The sequence below is a fragment of the Ruditapes philippinarum genome, unplaced genomic scaffold (genome assembly GCF_026571515.1).
Source record: "Ruditapes philippinarum isolate M1 unplaced genomic scaffold, ASM2657151v2 ctg4219_1_1_1_1, whole genome shotgun sequence".
Taxonomy (NCBI): Eukaryota; Metazoa; Mollusca; class Bivalvia; order Venerida; family Veneridae; genus Ruditapes; species Ruditapes philippinarum.
Genome location: NW_026857543.1, coordinates 25,808 through 45,762, shown reverse-complemented (window position 1 = coordinate 45,762; position 19,955 = coordinate 25,808). Strand labels below are relative to the sequence as shown.

At 31.0% G+C, this 19,955-nt stretch overlaps 1 protein-coding gene across 1 annotated transcript in view; it reads left to right on the top strand.

Annotated features, from left to right (window-relative positions):
- Nucleotides 1-13,417, top strand: part of LOC132750113 (F-BAR domain only protein 2-like) — a 70,276-nt gene extending 56,859 nt beyond the window's left edge. The window contains exons 23-26 of the mRNA XM_060740058.1: nucleotides 11,473-11,629; nucleotides 12,030-12,226; nucleotides 12,579-12,808; nucleotides 13,230-13,417. Of these exons, the coding sequence (XP_060596041.1) occupies nucleotides 11,473-11,629; nucleotides 12,030-12,226; nucleotides 12,579-12,808; nucleotides 13,230-13,267 (622 nt within the window). The 3' untranslated portion in view covers nucleotides 13,268-13,417. The remainder of the gene's footprint in view (nucleotides 1-11,472; nucleotides 11,630-12,029; nucleotides 12,227-12,578; nucleotides 12,809-13,229) is intronic.
- The last annotated feature ends 6,538 nt before the right edge of the window (nucleotides 13,418-19,955 follow it).

Below are 19,955 nucleotides of genomic sequence, written 5' to 3'. Positions count from 1 at the left end.
AAACAACTTATGTTTTGTCAATCTTTAAACAAACACAGGTACATAATAAACTAATTAAACAAACTCATGGTTTGTTCAATCTTAAAACATACACGGTGAACATAATAAACTAAGTAAACAAACTTATGTTTGTCAAATCTTTAACAGAACACAGGGACATTGATAAACTAAGAAAACAACTTATGTTGTCGATGACTTTAAAACAAACACAGGCGACATTAATAAACTAAGTGACAACTGTTATGTTTTGTCAATCTTTAACAAACACAGGGACATAATAAACTAAGTAAACAACTCATGTTTGTCTATATGTCGTGTGTGTAAACTATACACGTGAACATAAGTAAACTACAGGTAAACAATCTTATGTTTGTCAATCTTTAACAAATACAGGGACATAATAAACTAAGTTAACAAACTCATGTTTGTCAATCTAAACATACACGGAACATAATAACATAGTAGAACGAAGCTTAGTGTGTCACATATGAACAAACGCAGGGACATAATAAAGACGTAAGTATTAACAAAAATTATTTGTCTGCTTACCTTGTAACAGACACAGGGACATGATAAACTAATGTAAACAATTAATGTTTGTTAACCTTTAACAAAACACAGGTACATAATAAACTAAGTTGCACAACTTGATGTTTGTCAATCTTTAAAACAAACACAGGGACATAATAAACTAAGTAAAACAACTTTTGTTTGTTAACCTTTAACACAACACAGGGACATAATAAACTAAGTAAAACAACTTATGTTTGTTAACCTTTTAAACAAACACAGGGATAAATAAACTAAGGTAAACAACTATGTGTGTTAACCTTTTAAACAAACCACAGGGAACATAAAAATATAGTATATACAACTTATGTTTGTTAACCATTAACAAACACAGGTACATAAGAATCGAAGTAAACTACTTATGTTTGTTAACCTTTAACAAACACAGGGACAATAATAAACTAAGTAACAACTTAATGTTTGTTAACCTTAACAATCACAAGACATAAAAAACTAAGTAAACAACTTATGTTTGTTTATACCTTTAACGAAACACAGGGACATAATAAACCTAATGTAAACAACTCATGTTTGTCAATCTTAAACAAGTAACCACTGTGAACATTAATAAACTAAGGTAAACAACTGAATGTTTGTCAAATCTTTAACAACACAGGACATAATAAACTAAGTAAACTACTTATGTTTGTTAACCTTTAACAAACACCAGGTACTAATAAACTAAGTAAAACAAACTTATGTTTGTTAACCTCTTAACAAAACACCAGGGACATAATAAACTAAGTAAACAACTTATGTTTGTTAACCATTTAAACAAACACAGGTACATAAAGAAAACGAAGATAAACTTACTTATGTTTGTTAACCTTTAACAATCACAGAGACATAATAAACTAAGTAAACAACTTATGTTTGTTAACCTTTAACAAACACAGGGACATAATAAACTAAGTAAACAACTCATGTTTGTCAATCTTAAACATACACGTGAACATAATAAACTAAGTAAACAACTTATGCTAGTCAATCTTGTACATATACAATAAACATAATAAACTAAGTAAACAACTTATGTTAGTCAATTTTGTACATATACAATAAACATAATAAACTAAGTAAACAACTGATGTTTGTCAATCTTTAACTAACACAGGTACATAATAAACTAAGTAAACAACTTATGTTTGTCAATCTTTAACAAACACAGGGACATAATAAACTAAGTAAACAACTCATGTTTGTCAATCTTTAACAAACACAGGGACATAATAAACTAAGTAAACAACTCATGTTTGTCAATCTTTAACAAATACAGGGACATAATAAACTAAGTAAACAACTTATGTTTGTCAATCTTTAACAAACACAGGGACATAATAAACTAAGTAAACAACTTATGTTTGTCAATCTTTAACAAACACAGGGACATAATAAACTAAGTAAACAACTCATGTTTGTCAATCTTAAACATACACGTGAACATAATAAACTAAGTAAACAACTTATGTTTGTCAATCTTTAACAAACACAGGGACATAATAAACTAAGTAAACAACTTATGTTTGTCAATCTTTAACAAACACAGGGACATAATAAACTAAGTAAACAACTTATGTTTGTCAATCTTTAACAAACACAGGGACATAATAAACTAAGTAAACAACTTATGTTTGTTAACCTTTAACAAACACAGGGACATAATAAACTAAGTAAACAACTTATGTTTGTTAACCTTTAACAAACACAGGGACATAATAAACTAAGTAAACAACTTATGTTTGTTAACCTTTAACAAACACAGGTACATAAGAAACGAAGTAAACTACTTATGTTTGTTAACCTTTAACAAACACAGAGACATAATAAACTAAGTAAACAACTTATGTTTGTTAACCTTTAACAATCACAGAGACATAATAAACTAAGTAAACAACTTATGTTTGTTAACCTTTAACAAACACAGGGACATAATAAACTAAGTAAACAACTTATGTTAGTCAATCTTGTACATATACAATAAACATAATAAACTAAGTAAACTACTTATGTTTGTAAATCTTTAACAAGCACAGGGACATAATGAACTAAGTCAACAACTTATGTTTGTCAATCTTAATCATACACATGAACATAATAAACTAAGTAAAGAACTTATCGACATAATTAACAAAAAACTTCTTCTTGTTAATCTTTAACATACATAGGATCATAACATTTCTTTAAGACGACTGGACTATTATCACGATATGGCTGTACTCAAAAAAGGTAACAATGATTTTATATCAAATATAAAGAGTTTAATTTCCTTTCTAACATGATTAATTACAGCAAAATAATTTAAAGATAAAAACTGTCCCGATTAGAGACACCATTATATTTATTAATATGTTATTTCCCTTTATATTCATGAACTTAACAATTCTTTTAACATTGACAATAATGTCTGAAAACATTTGCACTTTCAATTAATAAGGCAGCATAACAAATAGGGAAAGCTGCTCATAGAAAAAAGGTACCTAGGTAAAATAATTAAAATATTTTCTTCAATCAATTCGTTCATATAAAGTGGGTTTATTTTTGCAAAGACTCTAGTTGAAGCCACTGGACAGTTGATAATACTAATAGTGTCACTCAACTCACGTGTTCGGTCCATTGATTCCAACAGGTCGTTTCTAAGGCTATTATAAACACACAATTTAGGTAATTTGTTGATCAATTTGCACCAGTTTTCAAACAATTTGAAAACGGGTGATGTTATTCCACTAATAAGGGTTTCCGGTTGCCTACCATTTTCCATGAAATGAGAAACTTTGCAAACACGGGTACACTGAATATTGTTTATGGATCTGGAATACATACTGGTTTTAATAGAAGCTGATTAAAGAACTGTATATATTTGTATATGGACTATAACTGTGTGTTTTTATGTAGAATTTCTATGTCTTTCTTGATTAAATCCATGCTCATCTCCAAATGCGTTTGCATATTGGTCATAACATCTGTTAGATTCAATATTTCTCTGCAGACAATGGGTCCATTGTTGATTATCTGCATTGTGAATATACTAATGACAAAAATCTTCAGCAGGACTTCCGACGCGTTCGCGTTTCTCTTCCATAGGTTCAGCATTAGAGTTAATATTTTTGTAGTGTCTTCCATCTCTATAGGTAAGATAGGTATAATGTCATCAAATATTGCATATAAAATATATTTTCATTTAGATCTGTCTAATATCGACAATATATGGTAAATTCGGAAAGCTTTGCAGGCGTTTAACAGAATGCACTTTAAAGAAATAACTTCCCTTTCTGTGATACTGATTAAGATTATGCTTTTCTAAGATCGTGTTTATGACACTCCGTATCCCTGACGAACAAACAATCGAAGGAGGTTTCTCTAGGTTTTTAATCTAGGATTTGAATAGATATCGCTTGTTAATTGCTATATACAATAAAAACTTGAGCACTGTTAATGTCGAATTTGATCAGATCACGAATAAAACATTCAAGCAAATCCCCCATGAAAGTAATTCGACTGTAGATTGTGTTAAGTACCTCTTCTGATAGGTCAGCACCAGCGCCTTGGTCCGACATATAGTTAACATTTCAATATGACTTGATAGATTTTACGCGTCTAATTACTGTTCGGTAAGGTTTGGAAAGACCTTAACTCCATTACTATACCTGGTTTATAGCGAATTGAAACTTACTTTTTTCTCTTTCCCATTGTGATTTGAACGCAGACATCAGTTTCATCAAACGGGTAAATCAAATCATCGGCTTTCTTTATCAAAACATGACAATTGTAGATCTTAGTAGACAAATTGTCCGTGCATTGTTGCAGTGCAGGCAGTAAATCATCAGCATGTATGCAACCAACTTTCAGCTTTAACACACAGAAATCTTTATCTCCCTGTCGTCTTCAAATGAGCAAGATGCGTGATATTCCAAGCTTAACAAGAACATTTCGGAAAGTTAAGCCTGCTAAGAGGGGTAATATAAATGGCTCGTCATCGTGTGACTCGTCATCATCCGGATTATCTGCTGGACGATCTTTTGAACATTTTCCGGCTGTTGATCAAAAAGTTCCATATGTGTCTGATGGATCTTCGGTTCCGTCAAAGATAACAATCGAATCAACATCACAATTTATCAATGTTAAGAAAAATCTCTCACATTATCTTGGAAAATGATCAAATTATCCTCCAGGTTGAGAGGAAACATCATAAAATTTCGGTCTCTTATATACCCTGTTAAACCACACATACCCATTCTGTAACTCCAATAGAAACTCACGATTTATTGTTTCAACAAGCTTTTCTGGTGTATTTATAGTACCACGTGATTGTGCTGGACAATATCGCGACCTATGACCTAGACGCACGGAATCAGGGGCGGTATCAAACATAGAGGGAGAGACGAATATGCTGCTTTGGTTTTGATATTTTAAGTAATTTGTAGAATTTTAAATAATGATTTGACTGGATAACAGTTTTATCTGTGAAAATCATATTTGATAATTTAGTGTGAAAGTTATCAAAACAATCAAGAGACCCCTTTTTAAAGAATTCCCCCATGTGCTACCTCAATTTTATTTTTGCTTAAGCTTGCGTATGAAAAAGATAAAACTTACATCATTCATTCAATCTATCACCAACATATTATATCGTTTCTAATTTTTTATTTCATTTTAAAAGTCTGAACCACGTGTAAAACTACTTTTGATTACATTTGGGCATATAACTGTAATCAAATGTATAATAGCAATGAAAGCCACCAGCCCGAAGGATAAGTAAACAACTAAGCATCTTTCTAATGAAAATGATGTAGAATTAACAAATCCAAATGAAATTCCACTGAATCAAACACATTTTGTTTTTCCTCCCTTGAAATACACAACTTTAAAAATGGCGGTCGTTACAGTTTCAGAGTAAGACTAATAATAAACTTCCGCGGAAAATAACAGAAATCAGCACATTTATCGTTGAAATTTGAACTTATTTCTTAGCTAAAGACTTCATGTACTTATGAGAAAAGTGTCTAAAATTAGTGGGTACCATTTAGAAAAACAAATTTTGATATTGAAGTAAATATTGTGGAAATTCCATTTAAAATGAATTAAAAAGACAATTTGTCCGTTTGTTGTGTGAGACATCTTACAAGAAAAAGACGGAAAGAATTCCGTAGTATAATAAAAGAAGAGGTATATCCCGTTTGCGGAAAAGCGAACAGTTTGTTTTCAGAGCAAGTATGTTAAAATATAAACGTTTTGAAGTGTCATCTCGATTTCTTTAAACTACATATTAGTAATGTGTTTGAGGAGGGTTTTTGAAATATAAGTAAAGCGGTAGTTTTTCCTTTAGATTTGGAGACCTGCTGCTTTAATGTTTATTATCTGATTACCTATAATTCCAACAAATAATAGTAACAGTTTTTAAATCACTTTTTTCTCATCTGACAAACTGACTAACTCACAATAAGTTGGCAATTAATGTTGTTTCCTTTGCTTTGGTGGATCACCTTTTTCTGCATTTGACAGAGATATCAGTTTTATCTGAATTTTACTATAACAACATTATATAAGACCTTATCTTTGATTTTGTAATTAAGCGAGTATTCCTTAATCAAACTTAACCTTATGCTGCATTATTTATCGATACATAAATTTGTACAAACCTGTTGCTTTTGCTTACTTTTCTCACGACTTTAGTCGAAGCAACAGGACACCTATCTCTTACACAAAGTTTACATAGCCGCTTAATTAATTCTAACCAGTATCCGAACAAAAAAAGAAGTGATGTTTGTCCACAGAAAAAACTTTCCAGTGGATTCTTGTCCATTGTCATAAATAGAAAAACGTTGCGAACCAGTGTGCTCTGAAGAAATCTTTCGGGATCTGGAAGGAATACTGGCTTTAAGAGAAGCTGGTTTAAGAACTGCATTTCTTTGTATATGGCCTGAAACTGTGCATTCTTATGTAGAAAATCTATATCATTCTTGTTTAAATCCATGCGTTCTATTAAATGCTGTCTCATGTCGGTCCTGAATTTTACAAATGTCCCAATTTCAGTTGCCCCTCTTACACTCAGTATATCTATTTCATTTGGATCATCAGCGGTGCAAATTTGCATTGTGAAAATACTTATGACGAAAGCCTTCAATTGGTCTACTGACGCTTTCGAGTTTCTCTTCCACAGACTTAGCATTAGAATAATTATTCTTGAAGTCTCATCCAATTCTTCAGGTAAGATTTCTACCATGTCACCAAATACTGCGAACAAAAGAGATTTTCTTGTAGGTGTGTCAAGTGTTTCAATCTCGGCAATATGCGGCAACGTCGGGAAATCTGGTAGACTAGTCAATGGATTCACATTTGATACATTATGTTTAACTCTGTGATATTCTTTTATCTTTCTCTCTTTCTTAGGACTTTGACCTACCAAAATTTCGTATATGACACGTCTGATTCCTTTCGAGGAAGCAAATGAAGGAGGATTCCTGCGGTCTTCAATCTGGGATTTGAATACAAATCGCTTGTTTATTGCTATATTCAGTAAAAACTTGCTGTTAATGTCACATTTGATCACATCCCGAATAAAATGTTCAGGCAAATCACCCGCGAAAGTACTTCGACTGAAAATTGTATTTAGTACCTCTTCTGATACGTCAGCACCAGCGCCTTTCTCCGCATTACAGTTAACATTGCAATATGACATGACAGAATTTTCAAAAGTATTTTTTGCATCGTCTGATAGCTGTCCTTTAAGATTTGTAAAGGCCTCATCTCCATTACTAAACCTTGCCCTGCATAGCCAATTTATAGTGAATTGTACAATACTTCGTTTTCTATCACATTGTGATTTGACTGCAAACATTGACAGCATATCAGTTTCATCTCTCGGGCTTTTAAAAGTGTTACTTGAAAAATCTACATAATCATTCCCGACCAGTGTTGCGAAAACAGGTAAAATGAAATCATCGGCTTTCATTTTAAACTTATTCATCAAAACTTGACAATTGTAGATCTTAGTAGGCAAATTGTCTGTGCTTTGTTGCAGTGCAGGCAGTAAATCATCAGGATGTATGCAACCAACTTTCAGCTTAAACACATAGAAATCACTGTCGGCGCTTAAAACTGGACAACCAAACTTATTTGCTAAGAACGCTATCTCCCTGTCGGCTTCAAATAAGCAAGACGCGTGTGATATTCCAAGCTTTACAAGAACACTTCGGAAATTTAAGTCTGCTAAGAGGGGTAGTATAAATGGCTCATCATCGTATGGCTCATCGTCATATGACTCATTGTCGTCCGATACTCCACGGATTATCTGCTGCACGATATTTTGAACATTTTCTGATTGCTGATCAAGACGTTTCTTATGTGTTTTTAATTTTAAATTTGATGGATCATCGGCTCCGTCGAAGATAACAATCGGATCAACATGACAATTTGTCAATTTTAAGAAAAAATTCTCACATTCTCTTGCAAAATGATAATAGTCTCCTCCAGATCGAAAGGGAATACCAAAGAACTTATATAGAATGTACACCAAATTTGAACCGTCAATTATCAACTTAGTTTCCCGTAAATTATATTCACAAAGGAACTTTGTTTTTCTCTTTCTTATGTACGTCTGTAGACCTCGTACGCCCATTCTGTTAACCTTATAAACATATGCGATTTATTGTAGATATGAACGTTTCAATAAGTTATTCAGGTGCATAACATTTTGTCGTTATAATTAATTTCACTAGAATTTATATACATGTACATATCACCCTTTCAAATATATATTTACAAGTAAGGTATATAAACGTAGGCTTTGTGCTAAGTATGAAAAATCCTGTTTTAATTTTGTCCTTTATGAACATTAAAACGAAATGAAGAAACTCGGTCTTTTGTGATTAACTGACATTTGACAGGCCTATTGTAAACTTCATGACACATTAAACAATGCGTATAATAGATAATATTAAAATCGATTTTAGTGTCTTGTATTAAGTCAAACGTACATTCAATACGATATTCTAAATTAAAAGTCTAACCTACATGTAAAACAAAAGTTGTAGTAATTCAATACAAAGTCATACATACGATTCCTTTGCGTATTAAATGTATCTTTTTCTTCTTACCATGTGTTCCCTTTGGGTTATATCCCTGCGTGCTAATGCCCACATGTGCATAAGGTTTGTTTGTTTGATGGATAAACATTGGTGTTTTTATCAGTATCAACACTTTAGAAAAGTTGGCCATTCTTTTAAACATGTAACAATTCAGCCAGTAGAGCAAATTATTTACGATTCTGATACATCGCCTAGTTTAAATGTAAAAGCCAAACACTTAGCTGAATAAAAATGAATTAAAAATTTACAAATTCTTTTTCCGTTTGGCCTAAATGACAACATGCGGAAAGGAAAATCTCGATCCCCCATGGATTACGTAAAAATGGTTACATCAAACGTATATCAAAAATTACTATGTCTGTTGTCGATTAAAATAAAATTTTGACTAAGTCGGGTAAATATGCTATGTTTATCATGTCTTATTAATATTTGTTTTGTCTCTTTAAACTTTAGACGAAGAAGCTGATAACATAGTTATTCAAACTAATTGCAATATAAAATGCAGCCATCTTATACACAGTTTTAAAACCTTGAAGTTACTTTTCTAAACAAAGGTAATCAAAAGATTTTTCAAGATTTATTGATAAGTCTTTAGGCCTCTGGCCCATAAACATTTACAACATATATACATAGACAGTGAGTGATACAGACCTGTTTACATACAAAACTACCAGTACTTCAGTATTCATTGAAAATATCTAAGTAACATTGTCTTTTATCTAATGCGTAGAACAAGTACATTGCAGTGTTTCTAATTTCATTGTTGTTAGACATTTATGAATAAAGTTTATCAAGTGTTGGTAGCATTCTGTAATTTTCCGAAATATATTGGCAGCGTTTATCATTATATAGAGGACAGATTGAACATTAAAAATGTTAATTCGTCCTCTATTGAAAGTTTCATAATTAAGGAACATTACGTTCCTCTCTACTTAAAAAGCCATAGTTTTCTACCTGTTTTCAATAAGAAAGATATTGAACAAAACATCTAAAACGAAAGCAAAATTATTTTCGAAATTGGACAATAATCCAGTACAATGTACGTAATATTTCAACTGTAATTTTGTTTTATATGATGAATAATATGTCAATTTCTTATTAAGCATACATTTGGCATTCCAATTTTGTAGATATTGATCTTTTAGTCTATTGACATACAGATTTAAAAATCATCATTAATATATTCATTTTGGTTTTCCCAAATATAGCCAAATCCATTTCTAATAGTAATAATTTCATCGATTTTTCGTGATAAGGGCGATACTCACTCGATTCCTAAATATTTCCAAAAACTCTGAGATTCCATTTATTTGCTATAAATATAAATCACCTATAAAAAATATCATATTCGTTGAATCTAATACACCAACTAGTTAATACTGCAAAAAATCAATATTCTGTAATTAAGATTTTGGCCATATTATCACCGGTAATTTTGGTATAATAAACGATAAGAGAATCCTTAATTTATTTCTTAAAGGAACAAAATATAGAATTCCACCCTATATTGAGTTTATTGCATTGCATGTCGTAGCCAGATAGCTGAATCGATCGCGGTCTTTTCGGTTAAATGGTGTCCTCGCGAAACTGCTGATAATAATGCACTTATTCAGGGAAACATAATATATTTAAAATTATTGAATCACGTATCAAACTTTATCATGGGAATGAACATGTTTAAACACCTAAACCTAGACTTTCTATACGACATCTTAGAAAGGATATATTATCGTTCCAGTCTAAATTTTTTTAAGTTCGGGGGACAAGGCGGCCAGTAAATAATTATTGTATGTCGTATTCATTTTACAAGTTTGCTTCTTTAAAAAGAAAGCATGCGATAGTTTCTTTTGCAGCTGTTGAAGATTTGTTGATTCGAAAATATTCTGAGATATTTTTGCATAAAAGGCACACTGATGTTTATAAATTACAATTATTTAACAAAATAGAATTTGTTATATACATTGAATATAGTATCATAATAGAAGCTTTTTTTCACTTATTTTTTTAATATTTTGAAAGATTATATGCCGGAGAAATGAATATTTTCTTGACACATCAGTGATATTTTTTCTACAAATGAAGCAATTTATGTTATGTCATCAAACTAAATTTAAAATAAATGATATATATTAAAAGTAGAATCAAAGTAAAAGTTTCTTATCAAATTTTCGATTGTTTTGGTGAATATACGAAAACTATTCCTCTGCAACAGAACGGACATAACCTATGTTTAACAAACATTTTAAGTTTGGAAAGCTGCATGCCTCCAACCACAATATTTCAAGAAAATCAAACTTGAGAAAAATGTGTGCCATTTGCGCCAAAATAATCTCCATTGCATAAACTTGTATGACTAAATTAAATTGAGTGGCAAATGCTTTAACAATTAAAAAAATAAAGCTACGATAACTTAATCATTATGCAATATATATATTTAGAGTAGATTACGAACAAGAGATACAAAAATGACAAGTACGAAATTATGAATCAATAACAAATCTAATAAATAATTTAAACCTGTACTATTTAGCACAATTAGTTGAGAGCTGATTATTAATTCAATATACATAAATATTTTTAAGAAAAAAAATCATGCAGTATTATAATTTGATTAAAAAAGACTATTAACAGGTTATATGACCATGTATAAACAATTGGTTAATAGTAATATATGGTTTAATAACTTGCTATTTAATATATAAGTTTTTATCCAGGATATATTTTAGTTTGAAGCCTTGACTAACAACCAGCAAACTTTTAAAACATGTATTTATTTTTAGTTGCACCATGTATTAATTGACTGGTTTTGTGATTGTAGGGATTCTAGTCAGTCTATAGATGGGAGTCCAGTCTACACATTTGATATGCCAGCACTCAGTGATCATCTTAGAAGTCAGGGAGAAAGCAATAAATCAGCGTCGTATTTTAATATAGACATACTTAAATATCAGGTAAGATATGATTTCTTGGTCCCTGTTCATAAAAGATATATACTTAAATTTTGATGGACATGATGATTAATTTGATACTTAAAGTATTGGGTTGTCCAAAAGAACCATCCTCTTTTTTATAGCCATAATCTCAAAATAGTTGCAATACACATGTAAAAAAGTTGAATGATTAAGTCACTTATTCGCTGCATTGCAGTTTGAGAGTGAAATTTTAAAATTACATCACAAAAGGCATTCCTATGATCAGATAATCTTTTCAAAATGATTTGAATAAAATTCATTAAAGGGCAAGTTGAATTTTATATTGAATGGTTTTGAAACATTGATACCACTTTCTGTTTTGTGAAACGTTTTTTGTAAAATTGCAGGGTTTTAATATTCTAAATTTTGGGTATTTTGTTTTTATTTTTAAAGGGGCCCAAAGGGGGGAATTTTTAAAGTCCCCCTTTGGGGCCAGTTGTTGTATATGGAAAATTTTGAGGATACTTGTACAAACTATAGACTGGATTATAGATTTAATCCGTCGGCTATGACATCAGGGGCAACATTAAAAAATATCAGTGCGACAGTTATAGTAGATGGAGGGGTGACCAACATGCAAAGTATACCGGAGGGCAACTGGTATGTTAAACTATTTTTAAATGAAATGCTTAGCTATTACAATAAGTTATGTAGTTAAGAGATTAAGTTGTGACAATTCATGTTTGCCATTTATGTGTTTATTTAACTACCTCAATTGTCTATGCCCTGTCCATTGTCTTAGGGACATTAGATTTTCTTTACACAGCTGTCGTGCAGAAGGAATGGATCTACTTTAACTAGTTAACCAATAAAAGTTGCATGTAACCTTATCAATGCAGGTGTGATTTAAAACCTACCCAAATAAACTTGTTGTAAATGGTTATTACAAATTATGTTGAAAACTACATAGATCTGACCGATGCATATTTAGACCTATAGTCTTTTTATTCAGGAATAGTGAGACCAAAAGAGCTACATGGAAGTTAAATGATATATCTGAAGTGAGTGAAAGTGGTACTTCAGGCTCCATACGTGCCAAGTTAACGCTCAGCAACGGGAAATCTACTCCATCGACAACGGCCATACAGTTTCTGTCTGAGGGTGCCACTCTATCGGGAGTCGAGTTTGAACTAGTTGGATCAGGTTATAGAATATCACTGTCCAAGAAAAGATTTGGTGCAGGTAGGTCAAGATATTATGTATAACTTATATTGGTAATAACTCAAGTTGGCTGATAACATACTTGATAAGTAGCCTCTGGCATTGAGTACTTGTATATACATTAAGTTTCTTGAATAATCATTGTTGAAATAATTTTAAAAAAAAACAACAACAACAAAAAACACATAAAAGTTTCATGATTTGGTGGGTTACTGATTTTAACATACTTATCTTCAAATGGGGGGGGGGGGGGGTTAGCCACCAGTATAGAGTCAGGCTGGTCCGACCAGCCTCATTACTGGTAGCTGATTTACTAAATTTTTATCTTGATATCCCTAAAATTGATAATGAACAGTTCCAAAAATGGACATTTGGATTGTCCATTTAAGAAATACAGCATGATTATTGTTTAGAAAGATTAGACTGGTTATTTTATTTCCAGGTAAATATTTAGCTGACCCAGACCAGGGAATGAAATAAGTTTGACAGGGACACAGTCTACATAACCAAATAAGGAGAACCATTCCAGTCTACTGATCTCACCAATCAGATTCCAGTTAACGTTTTCAAATCAACCAATCACAATCATTCTAATAATTATAGAATTAGTAAAATTTTACATTTGTTTTTTTTTAACATTTACTGTGAACATCTTAAAGACATTAATTCATATACAATAGGAAAACTGAAATCAAAATGGTCTCGTTTTTAATAAAAAGTAAACATTTGAAAAACAATTTTACTGTGAACAGTTTTGTGGTATTGTTGAGCTGTGGTACTTTACCTGATGCAAATGTTGGTGGTCAATGGCACCAGTTATTTAAAGGCTAGCATGTTTTTTATGCTGTCCATGCTACAGTTTGATACTTCAATCTGCTCAACGCTGAGGGAAGAATAAGTTCAGAACCGATTGTAAGTGAAGAAAGTGATTGCAGCAGTAATAAATGCAATGCATTATCAAAATTTTACCATTAATTTTAATGTGATAAATTTATGATCCAATATTAAGTGTAAAAATGATATTATAGTACCTTTATAGACTATTCCTTCATGCATGAAGTCTAATGTCACAAAAGATTTGGGGTGGGGGGGGGGGGGGAGAATCCCTGTTTGTATAAAAAAAAAATGTTCAGGTTGAATTTCAAAAATTGTGTAATTGATATTTGATACTTTATGTAAATATTGGCTTTAGATTTAGAGAAAAAGAAAAAAAGAATTTTTAAGTGCAATGGAAATGTCCTAGGAATTGACATGTTGTTAATAGTTAGCATTATGTTTTTAAGGTGATCATGCACTATATATTCAGGTTTCAATTCATTGTTCAATTTATTGTTTATAACCAGGTTGTATAGCTCAATCTATTTATAGAAACAGGTAACTGTAGCTTTTGTGTGGTTTCTTCATTCACTGGCCTAAATTGAACCAACTTAAAGATGGTTTTTACTTTTCAAAGCAAAAAGGGTTGTACTTGTTTGTAATATTAGAAGAATAAGTCTTCCACATTTAGTACTTTACCAGTTTTGTATACTTTTTAATTGCCAGGAAACCAGAGGCTTTTGTCATACATGTTTTAAACATGAATTAATTACTAGTATTAATGAATTTGACCATTAGAGTGAACAAAATAGTCACTGCTATGCCACAAGCAAACTCTAGACCAGTTCGAATATCTGTGCTGTCTGATTGGGTTATAAAATGTTGGTTGCTCAAAGTAATGATTGTGTTTTGTTTTGTTTTTTTATTTTGTAGAAACCTTTAATTGAACAAGAGTTGATAAATTCGAATCTGGACATGTTAATTGTACAATAAAATTAATGATTTGCTTGAAAGCTGCCAAATGACACAACTTGGTTTAGCTTAATTATATATAAATTTTATCAGAAGAAAAGATTGACGTCATAAGTTTAAACATATACGATCCTTTTTTTGCTCTCAGATATACACAGCTTATAACTTATAAGATATGTGGCAGTTTTATAGTTATAGCCTGCTATAATTTTTAACTATATCACTCAAGAGCTGTTAATATTAAGTATGGTCGAGGATATAAAGGCAATGTTGAATATGGCTGAAATGAACCTAAAGTTCCATAGGTTATGCTTGATTTGTAACAAATCTGTAAGATTAGAAGAAACTTGATTCATTTACATGCATTTATTAATATATAAGATATTCAATGTTAGTGACAAAATGATTGGTAATTTATATGTTATTTTTATATATAGCAAATAAACAATTTGATTACTAGTTTGATTTTTATCTGTTCCAAAAGTACAACATGTGTTTTCACGATGAGAAAATAATTATTAGGTTTGATTCTGTTTTTCCTATGTTTTGAATAAGGTTTACTATATAACTTATTTTTCCATGAAATAGACAATATAGTTCCATGAAATAAACAATACAGCAGAATCGTAATAATAGCTTTGGAATCCGGATTGAGAACTTGAGCGTAATTTTGTTTGACACCTATTTCATACTAATAAAAATAAATATTTCAGTAGTGAAGAATATTTGAGATATCAGATAGTTAGATCTACTTGTTGTTGATCAAGATATCTGGTCATGGAATGTTATTCCTGCATTTGTTGATATTTTTAATCGGGGAATGTGCAATAGATAATCTTTTCACTATTTTTTTTTTGTCTTGTAACAAAAATTTTGGTTTGTCTCTTTCATTAGCATGTGTTTTGTTGTTGTTATTTTGCTTGCATATGAAATTTCTACGATATAAGACAAAGTTCATGCATCAACAAAGGGTTTTATGTTAAATTTAGTAAGCATGATCCTCTGATGTTTGATAAATGATTCTTTTTCTTTTGTGTAATTGTATTTTTGTTTTTTATTCAAAAACAAAGTCCAAATATTGATTAGCTTTGAATTTTGTCACAAAATGGCAACATTTTGCACCACTATTATTATTATTTGTTCTGTAATTGTTTTGATTATAATCAGACATTACTGCATTGTAAATTGAAAATTTGAGAAAAAAGGAAATTTCAAATCTCAATGACATAATTTTTTTTTAGTAACAAATATGCTAGGAATTTAAGGGTTCTAGTGTTACTTTGATTAAACATTATTAAACATTAAAGAATGTTTTAAATCAACTTAAGATACAGTTATCCCTGTAATGAAGACCACCTTTGTAAGGACCTATACAAAGACCAATAACTACAAACATTTTTGAAAATTAAAGTCCTTTTTCCATGTGTATTCTTGCAATGAATCAAACTTTTTACCCCTTAATTTATTCCACTTTATGAACACTAAAATTCATTGGTCTGGTACAAAGTGTTATAACTGTCATGGCATAAAGGAGTCAAAACTCATTATTTACCATTTTCCAAAGAATTGAAATGTATTCAGTTCATGTTTAAAGGCAAGGGACTGATAATTAATAAAAATACTAGTAAAACAAGTTCACATAAACGTCCATTTGTCTGAAGAAGAGCAACCTACCCCATTCCAATATTTTTGTATGTCTGCAGAAGGTGAACATCAAATTTTTGATTTGCCAGTAAGTCTGTTTTGTTTAAGACTGTTTTAGATGATTATTACTATTCAACTTTACCTTATTGTAAAGTGCCCATGTTGTTATGTCCCCAATACCTAAATAAAGGTTATCAATAAAGGTGATCATTGCTATTCCCCAATACTTTAAGTAGAGGTGATCAATTTAATCTCCTATGATGCTAAATATAGTTGGTCAGTGATATCACCTTATACCCAGTTGATGTTATCCAGAACTCAGCATATGTGGGTATTTCCATGCTTCTCCCCTGGTCACGACTTCTACCATTCTAGCTATGGTGCACTAATGGTCACAATAGATAAGTCAACCTGTTGCACTTAATTTCGAAGGTTTGTTTGCACCCAGGATTGGCTGGGAAAAACCCAAATATTCTTAATTTCAGAGTAAGTCTATTATATATAATGTTTTCCCATTTATTTCATTAAGATAAGGTTCGTGGCATATATGAACCTGTTTGATTTTTATAGACGACACAACTTAAATCAGTAAATTCAGTTTTACCATAAGGTGGCCATTTATTTCAGGTTTAACTGTGTATTATGTTATTTCTATAGAAATACACAGTGCTTGAAGAAAAACTGCCTTGTTGATTTATTTTAATAACTATGTTATTGAGTCGTTGAATGTTTTGTTTTGTTATTTAAATGCAAGTGTGACAATTAAAAATTTTATGTTACGAGGTTATTTTGGTTGTTGTATTTTTGTTATTATTTAATGATGCCATAAAATTGTTATTAATTAATATTCAAGATGCGTTTCCATGGTTTTGCATGGAGGTTCAGTTGAAATAAATAAATAAAAATGATATACTGTATTGTACATTCATAATATATTCTTTGTACATTTATAAATTGTAACATTTGTATTAAAATGATCCAAACATAAAATTGAAGTTAGATAGGTTGTTTTTTTATTTACATTCTCAGTGTATATTTTAATAGGAGACATGTTGCAAACACTACTTTTTTCATGTAGGGGCAACAGTAACGTAAATCGATTAATATCAAAGAAATGCCAGAATTTTTTAATAATATTTGTAGATTTTTTAGACATTGTTGTAAGGTTTAGGACGAGATATTAGAGTTTATTAATATATATTTATATTAGCATTACGATTACATTGCATTTTGTACTAACCAGGTGATATATTGGGTTAAGGAAAGCCATTTAATTTTGTGGTCACGAATTGTATAGTTCTATCAAAGCCAATAGTATTTTATAGGTAGAAAGAGGAGTTTTTATCTGTCGTAGGATATTCATTGTTATTTCTCATAGATGAAATTGAACCCGTGACATAAGCATAAACAAACCAGTTTCTTTTGCCTGTTGGTTGAATTTGAAGGTTAAATTAGGACTGGCATTATTGATTTTTTTATTATTAAAAGGCATTGTCTACTTAGAATGATTTTATACAGAATTATTAATGGAAAGTGATTTAGTCTTCGTCACAGTATGGAGCCAGGCAAACATGCATGTCTGTGCTCTATACTGTTGGTAGGCCAATTTCTGTATTTTGATATTGGAATACCTTGTACTTTGAACGGACTGTTCCAAATTCAATGTAGGGCAAATCCATTATAAAAATAGCATGTTAAGGATTAAAACAGTAATTCGGGGCTTACTATTTGTATTGCTGTTTCATGTCACTTTTTCCATGTATCTTTCTTAATTATATCAATGTACATGTATATATATTGCAAGTCAAAAAATTATTAAAAAATGTTAAGTTGAAAGAATTATTGATAACAATAAACTTATAGTGATGATTTTCACAGTATTTATTAAACATGAATACAGAACAGTTTGTTTGTTATCTTTTTTGTAATTGCACATTACTGTTTTTAAAGAAGTGATAGAGCTGTTTGATTCATATGCTATGGCCACTTTTCTAGTGCTCACTTAGTTCTGGTTTTTTAGCTCGACTTCACGAAGAATAATCGGGCTATGCTACTCTCAATGTGCATCGGCTAGTCCAACAACTTGATCCAACTATGTACAAATATCTAACCAACCACTGAAAAATTGTCTTGTAACTTCAGATCATTAATGGATGTCATACAAGAATTTAGTAATTCCTGGTTAAAGTTTTGTGTGAAAGTTCAATCTTTACACCTGCATATGGTCTTCTTTTGAAACTCACACATGTCACAGACCTTAATTGGAGTTCACTTTCCGAGGGCAATATCTCTAGCAGGCCTGAATTGAAGACCTGTGAATTTTGAAATTCCAAGTTCATTCCTCACAATTATTGTAAATGTTCACACGAAAATTTGCGATGGTAACCATAGTCGTTATGAAAGACCAGTTAAGTAACTTTTGACTGAATGGTCATTTCCATTTGTGCACTTCAATTACTTTTTTCTGAAAATACATTTATGTCTTTGGTTTTGAATGAACCTTCTCAATAGTGCTTGTTGTGTCGCCTTGAAAAATGCAACATAAAGGGGTTACTTTTGTTGGCGGCGTCAGCGTCCCATTAGGCTCGTCCGGAGCATAACTCGGTCATTATAAGTCGGATTGACTCGAAAACTTGGTATGCATGTTACTTTCAATGACACTAAGTGCATTGCACAAAATCCTTGCTCTACTTTTTTACTGCCCCGAGGTGTTTTTTTTTTCATACTTTATTTTTGTCAAGCAATTTCTCCTAAACTTAAAAAGCTATTGACTTGAAACTTCATAGGATGATGGATGTCATTAAGAAGAAGTGGAGCGAATAAGAACTTGTACTATGCACTTCATGATTTTTGAGTTATTGCCCTTTGCTAATTTTCATGCATAATTTGTTAACAATAAACAAAAAAAAACATTATTCTTTTCTTCTTGAAGTGTATTCACATTATTACACTATAATTTTCTCTTGTAGTTTGTCAAGCTTAAGCATACATAGTTTATGCACATAAAATTATTGTAAGGCCATTCTTATCGTTTAGTTATTCACCCACACTAGCTTCACTAACAACATTCACGACCTTAACCAAAACAAAATGAATTTCGCTCATTAGTTTGATCTATATGGAAGACACAGGCAGAATTTTCATTCATTAGTCTGTAAATGCCCTCAAAATGAATATATTAGACAGTCAAAGGAACAAAACTTTTCTCCATATAAAGAATAAAATGGTGGTTTCCTAACTTGACCCGCGTGGGTGAGGTTAGAGCGCTAGCATTTCACAATAGTTGTCAAAGTGAACTCTGGAAATGTTAAAGAACATGTAAATGAATGACTTAGGCTTGTTTCAATCATACAATATCTGCTATTGTAACTTCAAAGGTTTGTTCAAGTCACCTGATTTGTTTTAAAATTATTTGATGATTCTATTGCATCTAAATTTTGTTCAACATATATAGATATATTTACACTTCAAACCCAAAATATATAGAATTTAACCAGAAATTCATGCTGAAACTTCAAGAAAAGTCATTTTAGCATGATTTGAGTACATATTTAAGATCATTTTAATATTTTTGTCATTATTTTGCCTGAATATCCCTTTAAAACCATGATTAAATATATCAAATAAAGTCGGCCTGACTTAATCATTTTCTCAGTCATGGAAAATCGGTCATGTTAAATAATATTAGCAACTGACAACACATTTATTATAAAACAATTTGATAAGCTGTTTGTAA